The sequence below is a fragment of the Tamandua tetradactyla genome, chromosome 12 (genome assembly GCF_023851605.1).
Source record: "Tamandua tetradactyla isolate mTamTet1 chromosome 12, mTamTet1.pri, whole genome shotgun sequence".
Lineage (NCBI taxonomy): Eukaryota > Metazoa > Chordata > Mammalia > Pilosa > Myrmecophagidae > Tamandua > Tamandua tetradactyla.
Genome location: NC_135338.1, coordinates 3,034,727 through 3,060,075, shown reverse-complemented (window position 1 = coordinate 3,060,075; position 25,349 = coordinate 3,034,727). Strand labels below are relative to the sequence as shown.

The 25,349-nt window shown below is 40.7% G+C and overlaps 2 protein-coding genes and 1 pseudogene across 4 annotated transcripts in view; 2 read left to right on the top strand and 1 right to left on the bottom strand.

The window, feature by feature from the left end:
* The window catches only part of HIF1A (hypoxia inducible factor 1 subunit alpha), a 44,093-nt gene extending 37,374 nt beyond the window's left edge, over positions 1-6,719 (top strand). For all 3 annotated transcript variants that reach the window (XM_077122442.1, XM_077122441.1, XM_077122443.1), the window contains exons 11-15: positions 477-599; positions 727-1,151; positions 3,821-3,929; positions 4,763-4,889; positions 5,407-6,719. In XM_077122442.1, coding sequence (XP_076978557.1) covers positions 477-599; positions 727-1,151; positions 3,821-3,929; positions 4,763-4,889; positions 5,407-5,558 — 936 coding nt within the window. In that variant the 3' untranslated portion in view covers positions 5,559-6,719. The remainder of the gene's footprint in view (positions 1-476; positions 600-726; positions 1,152-3,820; positions 3,930-4,762; positions 4,890-5,406) is intronic.
* A 12,953-nt stretch (positions 6,720-19,672) lies between these two features.
* SNAPC1 (small nuclear RNA activating complex polypeptide 1) overlaps positions 19,673-25,349 on the top strand; it is a 47,126-nt gene continuing 41,449 nt past the window's right edge. Inside the window, exons 1-4 of the mRNA XM_077122440.1 lie at positions 19,673-19,841; positions 23,616-23,775; positions 23,937-24,077; positions 24,773-24,877. Coding sequence (XP_076978555.1) covers positions 19,714-19,841; positions 23,616-23,775; positions 23,937-24,077; positions 24,773-24,877 — 534 coding nt within the window. The 5' untranslated portion in view covers positions 19,673-19,713. The remainder of the gene's footprint in view (positions 19,842-23,615; positions 23,776-23,936; positions 24,078-24,772; positions 24,878-25,349) is intronic.
* LOC143652621 (ubiquitin-conjugating enzyme E2 C pseudogene) lies at positions 21,865-22,365 on the bottom strand (annotated as a pseudogene).

The window sequence follows — 25,349 nt, the reverse complement described above, 5'->3', positions numbered from 1 at the left end:
ATCTAGTAAAAAGTTTTTTGGTTAGTATTCTTGTGTTGAACTCCCATTGAAGTGAAAGAACTTAAGCCCCTGTCCCCACCACCCCAGTATAACTCTTAAGATTTTTAGGTAGCTCACCACAGGAGAATGCTCTGTCCGTACAAAGATAGATTACAGTGAATATATTATCTATATTATTGGCTAATTAGGTACAACTATAAGAGATGAATTATTAGATAAGTTGTATCTTTAGAATAAGTAGGTAAATTAATCTTAATTTTATAAATTATATACTACATACTATCAGAAGTATGTATACTAGCATAGTCAGTTATATGTGTAAGCTCAAAAAATATAACAGCTTACTAGTTAGATAGTATTTGATAAGAGAAATTAACTTTATTGTGTGTTCTCTGAGATTTGGTTTCAAAATTTTAACTAAGAGAACATGGAGGCTTCTTCAGGGAAAAGATAAAAACATTTAATTCTTTTTACAGCCTAATAGTCCCAGTGAATATTGTTTTGATGTGGATAGTGATATGGTCAATGAATTCAAGTTGGAGTTGGTAGAGAAACTTTTTGCTGAAGACACAGAAGCAAAGAATCCTTTCTCCACTCAGGTATATAGACTTTGTTTCTTTAAAATTAACAAAATTTAATATAAAATAAGTCTGAAGTAACTTTGGGTTTGTTTTCCTTTTATAAGGGGTGGCCCTTGTAAAAACTCATGTATTTTTTGTTTTTAAGGACACTGATTTAGACTTGGAGATGTTAGCTCCCTACATCCCAATGGATGATGACTTCCAGTTACGTTCCTTCGATCAGTTGTCACCATTAGAAAACAGTTCTACAAGCCCTCAAAGTGTGAGCACAATTACGGTATTGCAGCAGACTCAAATACAAGAACCTGCTGTTACCACCACCACCACTAACACTGCCACCAGCGACGAGTTAAAAACACTGCCAAAAGACGGTATGGAAGATATTAAAATACTGATTGCATCTCCATCTCCTGCCCACGCTTTTAAAGAAGTTATCAGTGCCACATCACCATATAGTGATACTCCAATTCGGACAACCTCACCAAACAGAGCAGGAAAAGGAGTCATAGAACAGACAGAAAAATCTCATCCGAGAAGCCCTAACCTGTTATCTGTCACTTTGAGTCAAAGGTATTTATTTATACATCACATTAAAGTTGTAGTTGTGTTACTACTTTTGAGAGTACATATGTGATGATAAATTATTTCCCGAGCATTACAGCAGACTTTTCTGATCTATATTTAAACAACATAAAATTGGCATACAAATCCTGAACTTAAAAAAGCACCCAAAAAACTTTCTTAAATTATCATATGTATATACATCGTCTCTAAAATATTCATACCACCTCCCTAAAGTGAGAGGGTCTCCTGATACTTTAAAAAATAAAACCTAGCCGGTAAGTTCTGTAAATCTCCAGGGACTGGTCCAGCAATGCTTTTTGCAGTTGTTTAAATCAGACTAGTTAATGTTGCTCACTATTTAAATGCTTCAATCTTTTAGGACTCTTTTTATTATGAGTTTTTTTCATTTAATAAATAAAATATATATATTTTATAACTATATAATATATGTATTTTTTATTTTATAATAAAAATTTTTATTATATTTTTATTATGAAACATACCATATGTTCAAAAAAGCAAAAAATTTCAAAGTACATTTTAACAAGTAGTTATACAACAGATATCAGTGTTCAGTATGGATTACAGTTCCACAATTCTAGGTTTTTCCTTCTAGCCACTCCAAGACACTGGAGATTAAAAGAAATACCAGTATAATGATTAGCAGTCGTACTCATTTGTTAGATCCTACTTCTCTGTTATAACTCCTTAAGACTCTTTTTAAGCTTACCTGGGGGATGAAAAGCCCTTCCAGTTTAAAGATCTTCCTGTTTCCTGTTCCAAGATCAGAATGGTGTTCTCCAATTCTTAGTATTTTAATACAGAAACTTACAATCTTCTTTTTCAGATTCTATGGATAAATACTTGTGTTATAACTGGTTTTATTTTTCATCACAGATCTGTAGAACATTAGCTATAACATAGGATTCTTGAGGGCTGCAACAGGAGTCAAAGCATCATTTGACATTGCTTCTGTGGAGCTGATTTGACCAAATATCTGCACACACCCCAATTTTTTAGTTGTAATGACTGTATATAATTTTTTTGTTGTTGTAATGGGACTTGACATGTTTTAACTTTTAGGCTATAACCAGAGGAAACACGTTTTAACTCATCAGTGGGGCAGTGTGTGTGGGAGTGAAATGCTTCTCCACTGTGGCTAGGCTGAGGTGGGCCTCTACAGTGGTAAGAAAGGAGCACTGCTGTAGATAAAATTGATGGCTTTTTTCCCCTGCCCCACATCACTAACCTTCACCTAGAGTGCCTTTCTCCTGAGTTGTGAGAAAATCTTGGGGCTTTAGATGAACTCAGAAGTATTTTTTGTTACTTTTTACATTACTATGCTACCAGTTTACTTCAGACTCTAGAGCAATAATAGTGTCTTAGGCATTTTAATAGAACTAATACCTTAGCTTATTCCCTAAAGTACAGCACTTGCTCAATAACAGTTGTTGGAAAGACAGATGAAATGAATATAGTATTATATTTGGCAGTAACCTGTGATTTACAGTTTGGTATTAGTTGCAAAGGACCATGGAATATTCAGTTTTCTGAGCAGCTGTCCCTTTGCCCTTGTACTTTACTTGTCAAAAACAAGAGTATAACGTCTGGCCACTTTAGCCTTTTTTTTTTAACATTAGTTCTAAAATAGCATGTATTAAACACTTGAAGGGATGTACTTTACAGAAACATATATAGAGGCTTGTTTTTAAATTTTCAACTCTAGGTGAAATCAAAGTACTATACTAAACCAGAAGACTAGTAGCTTTGGGGCAAGGATTAAAGATAAACCATAAAAAGAACTACTAAAGTAGTATTTATATGATAGATTGAGTTACATTTCATCAAGAACATTTAGAGTAATGCTGTATATGGCATTCTCAACTATCTGAACTGAGTAAAGAGCAAGTATGATTATGTTTTGGGGTGGGGATTCTTGAGAAGCCAAAATAGGTAAAATTGATGTGCTTGACTTATAAAATAGTTCTTCACTTTTTAATCTTAATTTTAGATACAGATATTTCAGTTTTGATAACCTGATCAATATTGAGGACAAAATTGTATAATAGGAAGAACATAGGGGGGTGAGGGGTTGTAGGGCACCAGGAGACCTAGAGTAAACTTTTTTATCTACAACTAATTAGCAGTGGGACTCTAAGCAAGTTACCTAACAGTGTCTCAGGTTTCTCATTTATAAAATACGTATGATAACACCTGTTTTATCTATCTTGGGGATTGGAGTAAGGTTAAAATTAACTAATGAATATGAAATGTTTTATAAACTGAAAATGCTATACAATGTGAAATGAATCATCTTGCAGTTCAGTTGTCCGAAGAATATCAGTCTATTCTTGTATTAGATGGAATCATGTGAGGCTGATATTCAACAGTTTTTGACCTACCAAAAATGTCAGTTTAATTCTGTTCAGCTCTATTTTATAAAATAAAGAAATGCATATTTTATAATATTTTCCATTTTAAAAATTCAGCTTTGACTTTTTAAGGTGATAAACTTTAGTAATAGTAATCTTAAGGAAAGTTTTCTTACGTATAACATCACATTCCTTAATGCTGGAAAACTTAGGCATTATGTGTTTTGTTTTAAAAGCTGGTTGGATAGTTTTTTTTTAAATAAAACAACTTGTATTGTTATTTAGAATGTCTTTTTATTCCAGAACTCCTGTTTCTGAGGAAGAACTAAATCCAAAGATACTAGCTTTGCAGAATGCTCAGAGAAAGCGAAAAATGGAACATGACGGTTCCCTTTTTCAAGCTGTAGGAATTGTAAGTACAAGAGTATGTTTACTTTCCTATTCTAGCTAATGTGTTGTTTCTGAGTTATGTATTTAGTTAGTTTCTTGTTTCTTTTTCTGATTATTAAGGTTAAAATTTTGGAAATTATAAATTGGTTGTTTACTTTGTCCACAAAGTAAACTGTTTTTTAAGAATACATTTAATGAATCCATTCTTGTAAAAAATTCCAAAACTAGAGGTTCATTTTGAGTGAAAAGTTCAATTTCCTCCTTATTTCATCCCCCAAATCACCACCAGTCCTATTCTCCCCTTAACTTACTTCCCCTTATTAACATGAGTATCAATGGCGATAAAATAGAGAAATGCATATTTTACAAAATTAAAAATTTACATATATTACAAGTTATACAAAAGTTTTCTTATGTATAACATCACATTCTTTAATTATTAAAACAATCATGCTTTGCCAGCAGTACATGGTAGCCTCAACTACACAATATATTTTCTTAAAAAATACCAGCAGCTACTCGTGCAATATATTCTGCATTTATATAGTTTAAAAGAGCTAGTTGGGATAGTTCTGTGTATGCATAAAATGTATAAAACATACTTCAACCGGTCTAAAGTGATGTTTTCAGGCCAGATTAATTGGAAAGCATTTATAAAGAGATTAACCCTAATGGGTGGTAAGTGACGTTATCATAGTGTTACTACGACAAAGTAGTAAATTAAAACCAATTAAAAACAATTAGGTCAGTTATTAAAGAAACCTACCTAACTTTATTAAACTTACACTGGCTTCCAGGTTTTTGCTTTTTAAAAAAGTCAACATCATAAAACTGAAGTAACTTTCCTGTTCCCAGGGCACGTTATTACAGCAGCCTGACGACCATGCTGCTGCTGCATCACTTTCTTGGAAACGTGTGAAAGGATGCAAATCTAGTGAACAGAACGGAGTGGAACAAAAGACAATTATTTTAATACCGTCTGGTTAGTCTATTCTTTCTACCCTTGAACATTAAAAAGACAGTTAAAATATATGAAATTGTTTTATTTAGGAGCTTGACTCCAAGAGTGATTTCAGTTCCGTAGTAAGATTGAAACATAAGGTAGCGTTTCAATGGTGGTAACATAGGTATAGATATTTTATAATGCAGTTTTTGTTTTTTCTTTTGTAATTATCTTTGATATATCTATGTCTATATGCTATCAGTATTGGTTAGAAAATGAAACTTGTCAATTTTTAAGCCTTTTTCTAAACCGATGTGTTGCTCCCTCGTGCCTTCGTTATATCTTGCAAACACTTTCTACACAGCACTGGTAATACTTGATTGCACTTAGTTGTTTACATGGCTGCTTACATAATTGTGATTTTTCCTGTTAAATTAAAACTCCCTCCAGAAGTTTATTTGCCTTATTTTCCCCAATACCTAGCATGTAGTAGGTATATAATAAATATTCACTGACTAGATAAATGAAAATTTAGACGTCTCTCTTTGTTTTTCAGATTTAGCATGTAGACTGCTGGGGCAGTCAATGGATGAGAGTGGATTACCACAACTGACCAGTTACGATTGTGAAGTTAACGCTCCTGTACAAGGCAGCAGAAACCTCCTGCAGGGTGAAGAATTACTCAGAGCTTTGGATCAAGTTAACTGAGCTTTTTCATATCTCATTCCTTTTTTGGACTCTGATGGCTCATTACCTAAAGCAGTCTATTTATATTTTCTATATCTAATTTTAGAATCCTGGCTACAATACTGCACAAACTCGGGTTTAGTTTGATTTTGATCCCCTTTCTACTTAATTTACATTCATGTTCTTTTTTTAGTATGTTCTTTTATGCCAGATCACAGACAGAGCATTTTCACAGTTCTTAAACATTACATTACAGTAGCATCATTTAAAAAAAAAAAAAAAGCACCTTTTTATTTATTTATTTTTTGGCTAGGGAGTTTGTCCCTTATTGAATTATTTTTAATGAGATGCCAATATAATTTTTTTAAGAAGGCAGGTAGTCTTTCATGATGATCAAGACAGTTGAAAGGTTTTTTCACATTTTGCATAAACAGTAATGCTTTGCCAGCAGTACATGGTAGCCACAATTGCACAATATATTTTCTTAAAAAATACCAGCAGTTACTCATGCAATATATTCTGCATTTATAAAACTAGTTTTTAAGAAGAAATTTTTTTTGGCCTATGAAATCGTTAAACCTGGAACATGTCATTGTTAATCATGTAATAATGGTTCGTAAATGCTGTATGGTTTATTATTTAAATTGGTAAAGCCATTTACATGATGTAGAAAGATATGCATATTTCTGGAAGGTATGTGGCATTTATTTGGATGAAATTCTCCATTCAGAGAAATAATCTGATGTTTCTGTAATCACTTTGACAGCTCAAAAGAAAATAATACCCTATCTGTAGTTGTGGAAGTTTATGCTAATATTGTGTAATTGATATTAAACCTAAATGTTCCACCCACCTGTTGGTATAAAGACATTTTGAGCAGATTGTAAAGAAGAAAAAAAATCATGCATTGTTAGTAAAATTGCCTAGTATGTTGATTTGCTCAAAATTTGATGTTTGGTTTTATGCACTTTGTCGCTATTAACATCTTTCTGTTTTCATATAGCTTTCGATAATTGAGTAATTTTAGAAGCATTATTTTTAGGACTATATAGTTGTCACAGTAAACATCTTGTTTTTCTATGTGCATTGTACAAATTTCTCATTCCGTTTACTCTTTGTGGTTGGATCTAACACTAATTGTATTGTTTTGTTACATCAAATAAACATCTTCTATGGACCAGGCCCCTGTTGAGCAGCTTTTATGTTAAAATATTTGCTTTAACACATCTAACTTTATAAAATTATTTACAAAAATATTAAGTTTTATTTAATTGCATTGGTATTGATTATTTCTACATGTCTTATCATCACCTTAATGAATCCTGTAGTATCCCGAAATGTCATACTAAGTAATAACAAACTATAATATTCCACTGAAAACAGTATGTTTTTAGAAAAGAAATAAAATTTGTAAATTTAAGAGCTGAACCTACTAGAGTGTAACAGAAATTTCTAATATTTTAATATGAACAGGATAGGTGAAGGAAATCCTGATCATAATAGTCATCAAATGTTGTAAGGGCTAAAATTCCTCTAGCGACTTGTACTCTAGTCCCTTTCATAGATGGAGAAATTTAAACCCCAAATGATAGATAATTTGCCTAAGCCTAAAGATAATAAATGGCAGACCAAAAATTTAACTTGGATCTTCTAAAGTCAAACTTAATGGCAAATTTTTGTTTTTGTTTTAATGATACTTTGTTTTCTTAATTTTTAAGATAGTTGTATTATTTTTTCTGATGATAAAAATATTTAAAAAGTAAATTTAAAAATTAGTATGGGGATGCCAGAGACCTGGGTTCAACTGTTGGTGTCTGCCCATGCCAAAAGAAATCAATATAGGATGATATATTTAAAAAAAAGACCTGAGAAATTATTGTTAACCCTTGCACCCAGAGGTAATTGGAAGTTATTTTTATGGACAAATACATAGGTAGTACCAGAGCTTTCGATCCCATAGCCTGACGTGTATCTCCTGAACAAACCAAACATGCCAAAGATTTCTTGGGTGACTGTTTTTATCTTTAGAATGAAGAAAATGTGAACCTAATTTATTTCTAAGACTCACTCCAAAACTCCTGGAGCATTTGCAGAGTTCACTGCGAATGCTGTGACCCGCAGTGCTTCTACACTTAGTTGCAGACAGTATTAGATGGTACTTTAGAATGAAGTAGTTGATAATATTGGGAGGTTACAAAATTTAAAAATTTCTGCTTATTTTGATAGCAAATGAGTTCTAGTTCAAAGCTGGAAAGCAAGTTTATGAGTAAGTTCCAAACAACAGTAACTGGTCAGATTATGTGAGACAGAGGGCTCTGGGAAGACAGGCTGGCCTGTGAAAGTAGTGATTTAGACAGGAACATCATGGTAAAGGACCGCAGAACCTGAGGAAAGCAAACACCCACCTCTGAGGCACTCAAAAGAAAGCAAGCTATCCAGAGTGCTGTTAAGCTGTTTGAAATATAATCAGCCTTTCCTTTCCAGCATTGTTCACTCTCTGACACCATCACATTTTTTTTATCATGCCTTTATCCAGGGCTTAGAACTCTTAACCCTAGCAACTGTATTTGCTCTTCCGTCCTTCACATCCTCTCCTCTTCCCTTGTATGCCCATATTTTCCCTTTCTCTGGTGCTGCTCTGAATGAATGACCATAGGAGTATTTTCACAACTGGAGGAAGTTTGGCAAAGTTTAGCGTATTTTGTTAATTTGTTCTAAGCCTTACCATTAAACTTAGAACTGGAAATAGCCAGAGAGCCAGCACGCTGCTAGGTACAATGGCTGGCAAATTAGGAATTAAAAGAATCTAAAATCTGCTGTGTATTTACTATGTGCTAGACATTGTGCTAAGCATTTTATAAATAACACAATTTTCAAAGAAGCCTTATTAAGTTAGTACTTGTATCTCATTACAGGTGAGAAGGCAGTCTCAGGAAGGTTGCGTGACGGAGCACAGGCGCTGGCAGTCCCTGACTCTAGCCATCTGTGGTGCTGGCCAATCCAGCGCAGTACACGTCCTCCTTTTACCATTTTAGTGGCAATCAAGAGACAGCAATGGGGTACAGGGGGCTGTGGTAGGGGTGTCACCCGAAGGTGATGAGAGCCCACAGAACACAGATGTCCTAAGAGGAGTGGCAGGCTGTGACAGAAATGAGTAAACGTGATGTTCTGAAGTTCTACTTACTGGGTTTTGGGTTTGAGCTAGAGATTCATGTCTCTGGTTATGAGGAGAATATTACCTCACAGGTAAATGAGTATGGGAAAGCATTTAATAAGTATAAAGTTATATGAATGTATGGTATGGTTTTCCCAGAGTTGTTTGACTTAATGGATAATAAACTGTAAGTCTCTATAATCTCTCAATATTCATTCCAAATCTTGCTCCCCGCCCCACAACTTCTAAATCTAAATGCAAATGATGAATATAGAATTACTAGATTTGTAGAAATTTAAGCATTTGTAAAGTTTAAATTTCTAACAGCAATGTCCAAAATAGATTTGCAAGGTATAACGGAATTTTCTTCCTTTCTTTTTTAACCAAGTAGTGGTTGCTTGAATAAAATCTCTACAAACATGTTGCTACTTGGAACCAATAAAGTGTAAAAAAAAGTATTTTACCCTGCTGTTTTTGTTTTTAAAGAGGTCTGCCACTACGCACCTTGCTCGTGTTTCTTCCTTGAAACAGCGCTGAACCTGTTGTCCCAAATCATTTAAATAGAGAACTGGTGTGATCTGTAGAATCTGATCTGACATAGTCTCCCTGCAAAAGCAAAGCTGTGCCTCTCCACCAAAACCTTCCTGCCAGCCCCTTCTGGGGCTCTGTTCACACCTTTCGGAGCTCTGGACTCAATTTTTATTCTTACCTGTGATAGACGGTTTTATCCGAGACGCTGTCCAGACACCCGATCTCCTTGCACTATTTAATTTCCTTTATGCTCTTGAATTGCATCCATTCGGGACCGAGAGGAAAGACAGGTGCCTGAGAGGGGCTGTGATCAGCCGGGAAAAAAGCTGCGGAAGGGACCGGACACCCCTTCTGCTCCCGATGCCACCGGCACTACATGACAGGACGCGGAACCCAAACCAACCCAAGAAACCACCAGAGCCCCGCCCGCCCGCGGCAGCCACGCCCCAGTACGTGCCCGGGCGCAGCGGCGCAGCCCGGCCCCCACCCTGGACTCCCGGCCTCGGGGCTCGCGGCCCGCGGCGGCTGCTGCGCTCGGCGGGGCGGCGGGCAGCTCTGCGCCTACGTGTGAGAGCGCACGGGGCGGCTGGGCGCGCCTGGCCTTGGCGTCCGGCGGCCAAGGCGGCGAGGACGCGGCTGTGCCCGGGGTCCGCCGTGACTCAACACGCTCCGATGCCTGCCCCTTCCCCACACCTGTCTTTTCGACGGCACTCGGCGGGTTCCTCCAGGGCTGCCACCCGAATGCTCGCGCGAATGCTTTGGGGTGTGCAGCTGAGCTTTGCAGGATGAAGGAATGTCTGCGGTCTCAACAGACTGTACTTCGGTTAACTGTATAACATTTTAAAATATTAAATATCTCGTCTACTGATCTGGTAAAAAATAGAGGAATCCTCTGTTTATTTAAATATATCCCCGTTAAGGCACTCAGAGACAGTTTATTAGAGATAAAGTGCTCTGAGAAGTGCCTAATTAAATCGAAACTTTGCCCCAGGTGGCGTTTTTTACTTCTTGACTTGTTTTTTAAACCTGTTGTGCCTGCATCTTACCGATGCCATCTATTGAGAATCCTCTGAGAGAAGATGCTCTTGTTGGGCAGAAGGGAGGCAAGTTTATAGAATATGAAAAGCTTGAGGCTTTAAATCTACCTTCCCGTAATGAGTATTTTATTTGTTGGAAAGCAGGAAGCCACATATTGTTTGCCATATATAACCACCTCTGCATATCCACAGCTGGCTACATTTTGCATCGTGTTTTAAATTGCCTTATGGAGAATTCATTATTTATGGCTTTTCAAATAGAATATCTTGGAAAGTAAAAATTTGTTTTTAAAATGTGGTCGAAGTGTTTTAAGTATTTCTTTTTACTAATAAAAACTGATCGGAAAAAAAACTGATCTGTTGCCTCAATCATCTTGTGTGTGTGTGTTTTAATTAGAGAGACGACATTTAACTTTAAGGAAACTGCTACAAGTCTTTTGGTCCTATGACTGCTTAAAAAATCACTATAGACATGAGTCTACACAGAGGGAAGCAGGAATGGGTGGGAGGCTGTAATGTTCATCACAGAGGGTCACGTGTTTTAAAAAGTTAAACGTTACAAACTAGAATTTTGTGAAGCAAAATCTGTTTTTTTAAGATCTTTAAAATTTAATACATTAAGAAAATTATTTTATGATGAGATCTTTCCAAATACTTCAGGATAATACTATTTGCTCTTTGAAAAGGTGTTTTTTTTTTTAATGGTTCTACATACAACAGCTACGATGAAATATTTTTTTGTGGGGGGTGCAAAACAAGCTGTGGGTGAGCCATTAGCTGTTGCCTGACTTCCCTTTGATGGGAGAATATTTAAAGCAAAAAACTAAGCAAAGTGAGCTCCTCCCACAGGAGATTAGGAAGGAGCCAGCACATCCTGGGTACGTACTTGGCATGAGCCTATGCTGCTGCTTGCTAAAGTCTCCCAACTGGGGGTATTCACAGCCTCTCTGAACTTCCATACCACCTCGCCTTTAGCTTTCTCATTTTCCTTCTCAATTTTTAACTTCTATGATAAAAACGCATACATCTCTCTAAATTCTTAGATCCTTCAGAGCATGGTTCCCAGCTGCTACCTCTTTGTTCCCAGAACCTTCCACTCTGCTTGCACAAGGACAACTTCACACGTGGCTGAAGGTGGGGAGAGGATTGCAGGTGTACATGGGGACCAGAGAAGAACGATGACCAGAGGAAAATAATGGGGAAAGCAGGACATTTTCTAGCTCTTCCAGTAAAATCCATTCATTCAATAAACAGTTACTGAGGGCTGATGCAAGATGTTATTCTAGAATCAGTGGTGATACAAATATCTTAGAACATGATGCCTGCCATCGAGGGTGTGGTTAATTCCCATTCTATGAGGCATGCACACATCCAACTAGAATTGCACAAACACAACTGAAGGCTAGATAGAAATTTCATTGGTCATCTAAGGTTGTCTAAGATTGCCAGGCTGCTACGACATATACCACACAATTGGTTGGCTTAAACAACAGGAATTTACCGTATTAGGCTCATGGTTTCAGAAGCCAGAAGTCCAAATCAAGGCGTTGGCCAGAAGACTTGCTCTCTCCTGGGCTCGGTGGCGTTCTGGCTGGCAGTCCTCGGGTTCTTGGCTTGAATTCCTACCTGAATCCCTGCCTCGATTCACGTGGCATGTGCTTTCCTTTCTCTTCCGAGGTTTGCTGACCTTCAACCTCTGGCTCCTCCCCATGGCTTTCTCCTCGACTGTGTCTGAATTTCATCAGCTAATAGGACAACCAGCCATCCTTTACAGGACAACTCAGTCGGGTCACACCTTCACTGAAATATCATCTACAACAGCTTACAATGGGTTCACATCCACAGGAATGCAAATTAAGAGCAGCAGCATGTGTAAACTGGGGCCCATAATTTAATCCACTACAAAGATTATCAAGCCACCATTATCTTTCCTTCCCATGAGTTGTCTCTATCTTAATAATGAATATCGTCAGCCCAGACTGTTCCCCACAGTCACCTCAAACATCAAAACCTAACTCCTCATATGTCCTTTTAGTTCCTCCTCTTGGGTTCCCTGCCCGAGTTAATACCACTACCTATTTACTCAGTCTCCAAAGCCAGTGCTAGAGGTCACTCATCACTGCTCCCTTAACCACCACATCGAGGCCGACACGGTGTGTTATTTTTTTCTTTAAATTCTTCTCATGGAAACATCTGAACAAGTACAAAAGTAAAGAGAACAGTATAATGGCATCAACCGTCTTTGCAGTTGGGTTCCCCAGGAAGTGGACTCAGAGATAGTTAGACAGACTGAGAATGCGGGTGATTTGCTAAGGAGTACTTTTAGAACCAGCACGCGTGGAAAGGAGAGGAGAAAAGGAGAAGTGGGCAGACAAAGAAATGGAACTGAGATGCTGTGCCAACAGAGGTCCTCGGCAGCCACACAGGTAGCTCTGGAACTCGGAGAGCCCTTCAGGATTGTCCCGCGTACAGGGAGGGGACCGAGTCTTTACACGCGCTCTCCTGATCAGTCACTGGGTGCTGGCCGTCCGCAGAAGGAGACGTTCCTCAGCGAGGCGGGTTTCTAGAGGAATGACAGCCGAGGACCATCCTCCACTGCCCTCCCCGCAGCCTGGAGAGCAGGTCCTCGTCCCGAGGGCAGGGCCTGGGGTCCCTTCACAGCGTCCACTGCAGGCCAGCGTCAAAACCAACGATGCCTGGGTGACCACTTTGCCACCTTCACCTCTACACCTCCCTCCATCCACATTTTTTTCAAAGAAAACTCCAGACACACAATTTCTTTTGGAAATAATTCAGTAGCTATCTCTAAAACATAAAGACTCTTTTTTTTCTTTCACATAACCTGTCACGGTCAGGTTCATGTGTCAGCTTGGCCATGAGGTGGGACCCGTTTGTCTGGTTGGGCAAGTGCTGGCCTGTCTGTTGCGATGAGGACGTTTCATAGATTTAAATCATGATCACAGCTACATTCACAGCTGATTCCATTATAATCAGCCAAAGGGGAGTGTCTTCTGCAATGAGTGATGCTTCATCTAATCACCTGAAGCCCTTTAAGGAGGATTCAGAAGAGACAGGCTCTCTTCCTGATTTGGCTGGCGAGCCTCTTCTGTGGAGTTCATCCAGACCCTCCATTGGAGTCGTCGGCTTCACAGTCTGCCCTGTGGATTTTGGACTCTTGAGTTCTCACGGTCACGTGAGACACTTCGATAAATTTTATATTTGCGAGTCTTTCCTGTTGATTCTGTTTCTCTAGAGAATTCTAAATAATATATAACCACAATATAATTATCACACCTAAAAATTTATAATACCTTAACATCATCAATTATCCAGTGAGGGACACAGTCTTTTTAAATTTTTCCTTCCAGATATTTCATAATCTATCCCCTTCTCTGCATCTCCATTAACTTGTTAATACTGCCTCATCAGTTCTTGCCTGGGTTATCTCTACTTCTTTTCTTACCTGTCAGGTCCCTCTATGCCACTGTTGCCAAACATCTTTCTAACATAAAACTGTCGTTATATATATTTTTTCTCCATAGTTCAAATTTCCTTAATGGGAATAGTATGATGAATGTAAAATAAGTTAGTATCTTGGAAGTGGGAGTGCCAGAGATCCTTTACTTTCTACCTAATACATTTCTGTATCTTTGCAATATTTTATAAGGAGAATGATTAGTTTTGTTATTAGAGAAGAAATAAAGATTTTTAAAAAAATTAGTAGCTATTGATTGTCTTCAGATGAAATTTCAGATGCTTTCACAAGATATGATCTAAACTGTGAGAGATTTGAGATTTCCTAATAAATATACATGTACCAACAGAAACACTCGACTTCCAAATGACAGAACAGACCACTTATTACTTACAGAGCCTCTTGGCACCAATTTCCGATGCCCCATCCCCACGGGCCATGCAGTGAGGGCCAGGTATCCACCTGCACGTGCAGCGGGGTGCATGCCACAGGAGAGGAACCCCCAGAGTGTGAGGCCAGAGCTCATGTGTGGCAGCTGGCACATCTGCCCATCCTCATCACCTACAAAGACAGAGGAAGGAACTTTCTTCCGGAACATAAACAAATTTTCTGTGAGGAAGAAAAAGGAAGCTCTTTATCTTTTCTTCACCATTCTAGAATATAAGCAAATGGGAGATAAGCTTCTAAATCTCTCCAGAGGTTTCTATTTTAGGTTGATATTCAATTGTTCTTTATTCACAAAGCGCAGACTCTGCAGAAACACTGAGAAATCGAGGGAGAAATATCTCCCATCACAAGACACACCACGCCTTGGGATCTTCTGTCTATTTTTCCATATTCTAAGTTCTTTCCTCAGATGTAACTTCTGAACTTGCTCTCTTACCTCCTTGTGCCTTTGCTCTTACTTTTCTCTGTGTCTGAAGCACCCTTCTTACAACAACCTCAACTCTGTAGCATTTTCCCTTGTTTTTCGGAACTTGGTTCTACTTCAGAAAGCTTATCCTTTCAGGGACTGGGTTATATGTTTCCCCTAGGGATTCCTGTGTTGTGCTGTGATGAACTTTCACAGCATTGATCACACTGAAATAAAAACTACCTACTTGAGATTATTTGTTCTATACTAGATAATGGATAACACGAAGACAGGGAGTATGCCTTTAAATGTGTCCCCAGAAAAATGGCAGTGAGGAACTCTGTGGACCCAATTCCCCTATAAAACAACTAAAACTGGTGAAAAGTATTTAAAAAATACTTTTATTGACACATCTTTGCACACATACAGTCCATACATGGTGTACAATCAATGGCTCATAATATCATCACATAGTTGTGTATTCATTACCAGGATCATTTTTTTAGAACATTTGCATCACTCCAGAAAAAGAAATAAAAAAGAGAAACATCTTTGTACAATCGCCTTCAAGAATCAAGGCTACTGGAACACAGTCCAACAGTTTCAGGTACTCCAATACACCATAAACTAAAAAGGGGTATCTATATAATGCATAAGAACAACCTCCAGGCTAAACTCTTGACTCTGTTTGAAATCTCTCAGCCACTGAAACTTTATTTTGTCTTATTTCTCTCTCCCCCATTTTGGTCAAGAAGGTTTTCTCAGTCCCAAGATGCTGGGTCCCAGCAACTCCTGGGATTTCTGTCCTCTGTTCCCAGGGAGAGTTACACCCTTGGCTCATGTCCACAGCAATAAAGCTAGGCACTTTCACCCGGCCAAGCTGACACCTGAATATAACTACCACACTACTTAAGAAATTGAATTAGTAGTTAAAAATCTTGCACTAAGTAAACAGAAACCAAGTTTGGTTTTACATGTGAATTCAACCAAATTTTTGAGGTACAGAGCACACTGATTTTATACAGATTTTTCCAGGGCATTGAAAAGGACAGACTACTCTGAACAGGCTAGTATAAACTAGGCACCGAACTCAACAAGGCTGACATGAGAAAGGGAAATTAAAAACTGATCCCACTTGTTAACACAGAGGCATATAAAGAAGAAGATTCAACATGATAAAGGTGCTATTTCTTCCCAAATTGACTTATAGATTCAATGCAAGTTAACCAAAGTACCAATAGCACTATTAATTTGACTAGCCAAATTTAAAATTTATATGAAAAAAAGTAAAAGCCTAGGAATAGTCCAGATACTTCTAAAGAAGAATGAGGTAAGAGTACTTTCCTTCGTAGATAAAATTTTTGAAAATCAAAAACCTGTAGTAAAAAGAAAAACAAAATAAATTTAAAAAACGCCTGCCGTAATTAAAAGAGTATCATATTAGTGTTGTGAAATATAAATTGACCTTTAGCATTAGATAGTAACTGCAGAAACAGACCAAGGCTGTAGAGGGATACTGGAAGCCGCTTGCTATACTAAGTTTAACCCTTTCATTTCTGCATTGGGAGGGGTGGTTTTTGGGGAGCTCAGAGGAGGAGCTCGGGTTGCTCAAGTGGTGGTGGCATGGTAAGGAGGCTCAGAGGAGTGACGATATACTAATAGCAACAGAAATATTTTAACAGCAGGTAAGAGCCATATGGTTGTACTATGGCTGCACACTTGATAAATGACAGAAGGGGCTTTTCCGAACTTTGGGAGAAGGATGAGTTACACTATAACAGATGCTGGAACAACTGTTATCTATATGAAAAGAAGTGAAATGGGAGCCATCATCTACACTGTTTTGGTTTGTTAAAGCTATAGAAATGTAGTATACCAGAAGCGGACTAGCTTTTACAATGAGAACTTTTTAACTTACAAGTTAAAATTCTTAAACCATGAAATGTCCCAATTAAGAGACAACAGGACGAAACCCGGACACTGAAGAGAGGGTGCTGGCATCCGGGACACCTCTGCCACATGGGAAGGTGCATGGGTGGTACCTGCGGGTCCTTCGCGCTCTGGTTTTGTTGTTTTCCACTTCTGGCTCCTGCGGCTTCCTCTCTGAGCTTCTGTGGGTCCTCTCTCAGCATCTCCAGGGCTTTTCTCCCTGAGCTCTCTGGGTTTTTCTGGTCTTTGATTCTCTCATAAAGGACCCCCGCAAAAGGATCACGCCCCACTTCGAATGGGGTGGGCCATGTCTCAATTAAAAGAACCTAACCAAAAGGTCCCATCCACAGTGGGTCTACACCCCACAGAGACTGATTAAAAGAACATGGCCTTTTCTGGGGTGTAACAACTCTAAACTGCCACACACACACGTATGTGAAAATCATTTTCAGATGGATGGCAGTGGATTTAAAGTGAAAAGTGATACAACTTTTGGAATAAACTTGTGGCAGCGAAGCTGGCAGTTCAACAAATATCTGTGCTCCTTTTATAAGTTGGCCCTCATGCTCGGAGGAGGGTGCCCAATTAAGGGCTACATTTCCCAGCCCCCTTTTCATCTGGATGGGGGCCACAGGACTGAGTTCCGGCCAATGAAATGTGGGTTCCATGGGCACATACCATTGCTTCTCAGACTATCTGCGGCGATGGACCACTTCTTCCCAATACATTATGGCCTGATGCTTTTGTAAGGTTCAATAAAATTAAATTACCAAAAAAAGACACAAAGTCATACAAATATAAGCCCATTTAAAAATTATTATTATTATTAGACCCAATAGCCATAAAATTACTGTTAATTGTTATGAAAGTTTCTGCTTTCTCAATTTCTGTATTATGTTGGGATGGAGAGTTTGCAGATCGCTGTCCTGAGTGTAACACTGATGCATCCCACTTCCAGGCCTGGCCTATAGAAACCTCTTGCACAACCTTCTAAACTCGCTCTTTTCCTCTGCCTACAGGCCGAATGCCTATGCTCAGGGTGACCTTGAAAGTCAACGGTCAAATATGGTACAAGCTTCATGGATCTACGTCCCAGGGTGACTGCTTGGAGCAGACTCTCCCCTGCCCACCTTATCCTTTGTTAGCTGAACTTAATGTGAAAGAAAAATACACTTCATTTATGTCAAGCCACTGGGCATTCAAAACATTAGCTTAATTACTAATGAAATGCCAGAAAACAGTTCTGACCTTAAGATAGGTAAGTCCTTATCAGAAGAGATTATAAAACTGCACTACAAATAAAAATTTCTGTACACCAATATATATATATATACATACGAAGAATATAGTTGTGATAAAACTATATTTACAAGATATTAAGAAACAAAATTCAAGGTTGTTACCAAGATAGAGATGGGGAACAATGGGTTAGAAGAATTCACAGAATATGTCATGTATTGCTTGTTGATGTGGTATGTGTTCCTGATTCTGGGTCCTACATGGGTGAAAGGTACTGCAGAAGGTAAAGAGGTGGTCATTTTACTGCTACGATTCTTATCTCAGACATTACATAAGTTCTTCTGAATATATCAAAATGTGATATAAAACATTAAAAAAAAAAAAAGATAAGTGTATTAGTTTGCTAAAGCTGCCAGAATGCAATATACCAGAAATGGAATGGCTCTTAAAAAGGGGATTTTTAAACTGCAAGTTTACAGTTCTAGTGCTGAGACAATGTCCAGATTAAGGCACCTTCATTTAAGAAAGGCTGATGCTGTCTGGAACACCTCTGTCAGCTGGGAAGGCACGTGACTGGCATCTGCTGGTCCCTTGCTCCTGGGCTCTGTTGATTTCAGCCTCTGTCTCCTGGGGGTGGGGGTGGGGTTCCTCCCTTGACATCTGTGGCCCTCACTTAGCTACTCTGGGAAGCAAGTCTGAGTTCTCCCTTAGCATCTCATAGGATGTCGACATCTGGGTCTTGTGTTGGCTCTGTCAGATCTGCATCTGCTCTGAGCTTTCTCCAAAACCTTTTCTCCTCGAAAGGACTCCAGTAAACTAACTGGACCCACCTTGAATGGGCAGAGTCACATCTTATAAACAAAACTTCACCCCCACAATTGGGCATAGCACATCTCTGGGAGATAATCTCATCAAAATGTCCTGCCCTACAGGACTGCATCAGGATTAAGAGAATGGCTGCCCCCACAAGATTGGATCAGGATCAAAACACGGCTTTTCTGGGTTTTTTTTCTTTTCCAAACTGCACAGTAAGGACCAAGAAAATTAACTTAGCTGAACCTTATCTATGCCCTGCAAATTGAGGGATGGTGAAAGCACTCCGGAGTGCTCAGCTTCTGGGGGCAGTCTAGAGATGGAAAGCACACAGAGAACTAATGCACTCAAATAATCACCAACAAAAGTATCAAGTCGGTACTTCCTGCCAAGCGCTGTGCGACAACACAGCCTGGGGTGCGGTTATGCGAAATGCCTCTTCTCTGCTCAAACGTGGTTGCACTGGATCGCCAGAGGGTACGAGAACGACACAACCTAAGCCCCGTGTGCTGTGCGTACAGACCACCGGGGTGTCGGCGGTCAGGAGAGCCCAGCCCGCTTCTTTAGACGTCCCTCCTGTGGGCGCGTGGGCGCGTGGGCGCGTGGGCGCGTGGGCGCGGCTATGCCGGCACCGCTCTTCCCTAGCTTTAAAAAGGGACTTGTGGGCGGGGCGCGGTGGCTCAGCAGGTAAGAGTGCTGGCCCGCCAAGCGCGAGGACCCGGGTTCGATTCCCGGTGCCTGCCCATGTTTAAAAAAAAAAAAAAAAAAAATTGACTTGTGTCCCCCAGGACAGTGATGGAAAGGCTACAGGATAAGCTAGCGGAAAATGAAGACCTGAATTTCCCTTGGTCTGGCGGCACTGAGACAGAAACCCTCCCCGCACCGCAGGCACCTGCTCACCCAGTTACAGGATCTAACAGGGCTGACGGAGAAGGGCACACACCCACGCATGCGCACTCCACACGGCGGCTGCCGCTGCGTGCCCGGCTGAGGGCGGAACGGACGCGGCGGGCCCACGTATCACGGAGCGCGTGTGCGTCACGGCGTAAGGGGCGCGGCGTCTGGCGCGGTCTCCTCCGTGCGCGCCGCGGGCGGGTGCCCTCGGCTGGGGTCCCGTGCGCGCGTGTGGTGCGAGCCGGGGAGCCATGGGCACCCCCGCGGGCCTGCAGGCCGACTGCGAGGCGCTGCTCGGCCGCTTCCAGGAGACGGACAGCGTGCGCTTCGAGGACTTCACCGCGCTCTGGAGGAGCATGAAGTTCGGGACCATCTTCTGGTGGGTGTTTCTCTCGCGCTCCTCGCTCTCTGCCTCCTCTCCGCCCGCCGCACCTGCGCAGGGTTGGGGAGAGCCGCCGTCTGCCCGCCGCCCTGTGCCCCGGGCCTCCGCCTGTGCCCCGGGGCGGCTGCGCCGGGCTTTCGGGGTGCCCTTTCGCGGCCTGTCCCGAGGGAACCTCTCCGCCGCGTGGCTGTCGTCAGCGACCCCCTTCGCCGCCGGCTGCCCCCCCCCCCCCCCAGAGACCCACGGTTAAAGACGGACAGACACGCAAGCAGAGAAAAGCCCTTGCACGGTTCAGTGTGTTTTTTTTCTTTGCATGGGCAGCACCGGGAATCGAACCCGGGGCTCCGGCACGGCAGGTGAGGACTCTGCCACTGAGCCGCGGTGGCCCGCCCGGTTGAATTCATTGTCACGCTGCAACCAGAGTTACCGCTCCAAACTGCAGATGTGAGCCTGCCGCTGCCTTGCGTGTCCCGCTTCCCTTCGGGGTAGAGCTCGGACCCCCGCGCACGGCCGGCGGGGCTCTCGGCCGGGCCTGGGTCTGCAGCCCCCCTTTTAGCGCTCCGCGCGCGCTTGCTCAGCCTGGAGCACCCCCAGACCCCGTCTGCCTGGGTTTGCAGCCTCCCGAGCGGCCTCCGTGCGCGCACCGCCTGGCTGCAGCGCCTCTTTAGCGCGTGCTCAGCCTGGAGCACCCCCAGACCGCGTCTGCCTGGGTCTGCAGCCCCCCCGAGCGGCCTCCGTGCGCGCACCGCCTGGCTGCAGCGCCTCTTTAGCGCGTGCTCAGCCTGGAGCACCCCCAGACCGCGTCTGCCTGGGTCTGCAGCCCCCCGAGCGGCCTCCGTGCGCGCACCGCCTGGCTGCAGCGCCTCTTTAGCGCGTGCTCAGCCTGGAGCACCCCCAGACCGCGTCTGCCTGGGTCTGCAGCCCCCCGAGTGGCCTCCGTGCGCGCACCGCCTGGCTGCAGCGCCTCTTTAGCGCGTGCTCAGCCTGGAGCACCCCCAGACCCCGTCTGCCTGGCGCCTGCCGTACTCGGGTCTCAGCCCCCGGGACAGTCCCTCCGGGAAGCCTTCCTGTGCCATCCTAGACTAAGCAGGGTGCTCGTTCTGTTTTTCTCCCCCCGCATGGCATCCTGTGTTTGCTTTATCCCACCACTTACCCCGTTTTAGTTTTGTGCTGTGTGCTTGGAGAGGCAGTTGAGTGCAGTGGCTGAGAGCACAGACTAAGGAGCCCAGTGTTCGAATTTGAGTGCAGAGTCCATTTCCTACTGCCCGTGCCTTTGGGCAAGTGTCTTACCTGAGCTTCCTTATCCGTGAAATAAGGACAGTGATAACAACCTATAGAGTTGTTGTGAGGATGAAATGAGCTAGTATGTGTTAAGTTCACTGTAAATGCTCAATAAGTATTAATACTTTTTAATACCCTCCTTCCCAAACTAAGCTCTGTGAGGGCAGTGACTGGATGAATGTGATATTTAAATCAACAGAGCTAAATAATTTACAGACTGAATGAATGAGTCCTTATGATTAAAACTCTGTTTTGCTGAAAAGAATGTAAAAGTTATCTTTTTCTCTCTGTGCTGATGTAAAATAAATTACCTGTATAGTTAATACATTACAGGGGATGGAGGATTAACAGCTGTTTATTGTACCGTTAATGAAAAAGGAGTTTTTTTTAATGGCTACTAAATGTAATACATTTATAGCTTAGCTTAATCCATAAAACTGGGAGAAGCAGCTATAATTATGCTTATTTTATAGATGAGGAAATTGAGGCTTAAGGAGGTTAAGTAATTTTCCCAAGATCACACAGCTAGCAGAATGTAGATGAGATTGGAACCTATATGTCTACCTGATTTTTTAAAACCAAAATGCATTTATTTAATTAATGTGTTCATCACAAAGACAGCAGAGATTTAATTTAAAAAACAGAAACAAGACAAAAATGACACCACCTCTATGAAGGAAAGGACAGACTAAGGAAAACGTGCAAAGACAACACAGAGAGAGAGGCTGGACTGTCCGGGTCAGGGCTCCTGGCTGGAGACGTGCTTTGAATTGGTCTCTTGCAGGTGCTTCTGAAAGGCTGTGGGTTTCTCCAGAGTTGGGCAGCATGCATGTGCAAAGGGCTTCCGATTTTGGGTTCTCCCAGCAGGTTCTGGATGGAGAGGAGGATGGTCCTGACGTCACACAGGGCAGACCATTTGTCCTTCAGGATATCCAGGCAGATGCTACTTTGGGTGTCCACACTGGGGTGGTGGCAGGGCGTGGAGAACTCTACAGTAGGTGTGTCTTAGGGCAGCCACCTGGGAACTCGAGCAAGAGCATAGACCTCGGGTCTTTCTGTACTGTGCCAGCTGCTCCGTGGATGGTCCCTACCCGCTTGGAAAGGTTGTCTGATTCAGGGAAGGCAGAAATTCCTTTGTCTCAGACATCACGAGTGTTGTCAACTCCTGCTGTAGCCTCCAGCCCATGGAGCCCGGGGCGGCGTCCCTACTGGGCTCAGTGTCCCTGCCAGCAGTGGCCATTCTGGGATGCCCTCCGGGGAGCGCTGGCAGGAAGGCAGGAGCGTGGAGAACACGACTCCGACTGCTGTCTACCTGTTTCCAGAAGACCTGGTCTTCCACTCTGCTTCTTGGGAAAAGGGCAGTTCAGGAAATTTTTCTAGGGTCATCCCAATTTTTACCTAATGGGGAAGAAGTAAAAATCTTCAAAGAGGCAGGGACCACTTGAGGAGTTGCTGATTTTCTTTATAAATTGTTTTACTTGCCAGTACTGGGTAGGTATTTTTCATGTTTTCTGTATGTTGTTTGAAAGGTGAATTCTGCATCCCGCCTCTTGTAATGGTATAGCGGAGTCTTTGTTTACTCAATGCAGGACAAACTGGATTTACTATTTTCTGATGTCTTTATTGTTTTATGCTGCTGTTTTTACATCAAAAATTTCTATCGCAATAATTTGTATACTGCATCAATCACTTGTATCTATTAAGTACTATACTCTCAGACATTTTAAATGATGTATTAAAAATGGACTTTTTTTTTACTAATTTCAGATCTTACATAGACAACTATCCATATATATACAACTTGTGCCTTCATTTTTTAATACAAAGTTGTGAGAAGGATGTTTTGGCCTCCTGGTTTTTAAAATTTTTGCTTGAATTGGCACAAGAGAACAGTTTTGGATATTTTATTAATGATTTTATTTATATTCACAGAACATATATTTGTTGTGGTTTGACATTTATTTTACTGACAGTAGAAGGCTTATTGCTCTGTTGGATGTTTGGATAAAGCTTCCTGAAAATATAAGGGAATCTGCTTCTTCTACCTGGCTCCTGACTCTCTGCCACCCAGGTATCCCAAGGACAAAGAAGATTTAGTGTGAATCTCTGACAGTACTGGGAAAAATCTCCATTATACATTAATATGCATTTAATTTTGGCATTTTAGTCCATAACAGAGCCATGGTTATTTTAACATATTAGATAACATTCTTAAACGGTAATAATTTGCAACCCATATCATTTGCTCCCCAATTTGGCAATTAAAGTCGATGCTTTAGGAAGTGGCATCATGTTTACCTGGTGGTTGCCTGTGTTTCTGCTTAAGTAGCACAGCAGAAAATTAGCTTTTTGTGCTTGAATCATAAAAGGATCTGGCATGGAATCCCCAACTAATTTGTAGCAACTGCTACTTAAACAAGTATATACTTCTGTTTCTGTTCATAGTTATTTACTTAATGAATCATAATATATTTTTTCTTTGTTTTCTAGTGGTAGAATGAGAAATTTAGAAAAGAACATGTTTACAAAAGAAGCTTTAGCTTTGGCTTGGCGATATTTTTTACCTCCATACACATTCCAGATCAGAGTTGGTGCTTTGTATCTTCTATATGGACTATATAACACCCAACTGTGTCAACCAAAACAAAAGGTAATACTTGATGAATTATTTTCTCCCAGCAGAAATGTAAAACGGGTATAATATTTTTACAACAAATTGATTTAAATAGAAATTCCAGTGTTTAAAACTATAATGTGTTTGTGGAAAAAAATTTACATTTATCTGAATGTTTTTATTCTTCCTGGTTGCAGATCAGAGTTGCCCTGAAGGATTGGGATGAAGTTTTAAAATTTCAGCAAGATTTGATAAATGCACAACATTTTGATGCAGCTTATATATTTAGGAAGCTACGACTTGACAAAGCATTTCACTTTACAGCAATGCCCAAATTGGTATGTTACCTAAAATAGATTTTTTTTTTGAAATGGCAAGTTATGACTCATTGTCCATAAAGTACCCCAGTCTCCAGAAATTGGAAAACGTGTGATATAGTTCTAATAATTGTAGAAAGTTTCCTTAAAATAGGAGGAGAAAATGCTTTTTGTTATGTTTTTCTGAAAATGGAAATTCAGCCTCTGCTTTTTAATGCCGTGTGTTTCTGGATGCCGTGTATTAGGCAAATTTTTATAAGAGGAATTTAGCTACAGCATGTGCATTTACTCATGCCATTATTCAGACATCAGAGAGGTCACTGAAAGAAGACCACGGAATTTTAATGCAGTCAGTGATGAAAATTGATACTTCCGTTAATAAAATTTCTTCAATCCTGTAACAGTTGAGACTGTATGGCATTCTTGAAAGAATCCTGGACTAGGAGTAGGAGCCCTCCGTTCTAGTCCTGCTGGTAGCTGGAAAATCATGTCACTTCTCTGAGTCTTATCTGAATTGATAAGCCTGTGGCATGGCATCTTAAGTGATATATCAGAAGTCTGCCTTTGAAAATGGATTGTTTAACAAATAGATATGCAGCGCTCCTTTTATTTCAGCACGTTTACTGATAAACAGTTTTTACTGCTGGCTTATATTTCAGTACTTTAAAACACCCTTTAAAAGATACCCATTTTCAAAGACATTCATTATCGTGTAGCTGTCGTATAGAATGAAGAAAAAAATCCAACGAGCTGAAGTTACAGAAGAATTTAAGGACCCAAATGATCGCGTAATGAAACTTATCACTTCTGATGTATTGGAGGTAAGTTTGCTTTCATGCTGTTGGAAATGTTTTAACATTGTTTTATTGCCAGTTACATATTGAGATTATACCGTCTGGATATACCTATGGTGGATTCTTAAAGGTTTTCTATGATTTTAACCAATCGTAGAAGGTACTACTTTCTCTAAAGTTTCAGAAATAACATACTTCAAATGTATCAAAATTCAAGTACTGAAACCACCATTGGATTTGTGACTTTAGAAAGGTCATGCACACATTAAAGTGACTTTAGTTTTGAGCAGGGATTCTTAATCTGGGGTCTATGGATTGCCTTTGGAAGTCCATGTTCCCTTCCCCTGTGAGTGTATGAAAAATTAAGTCACATATACATGGGAACTTTGTTAGAGTAAGGTACCATAATTATCAGATTCTCAAAAGGTTAAGAATTGCAAGACAAGAAGAAACTAGTTTTTACTGATTATCTGAAGACGGTGTACCGTAGGAACTGTTG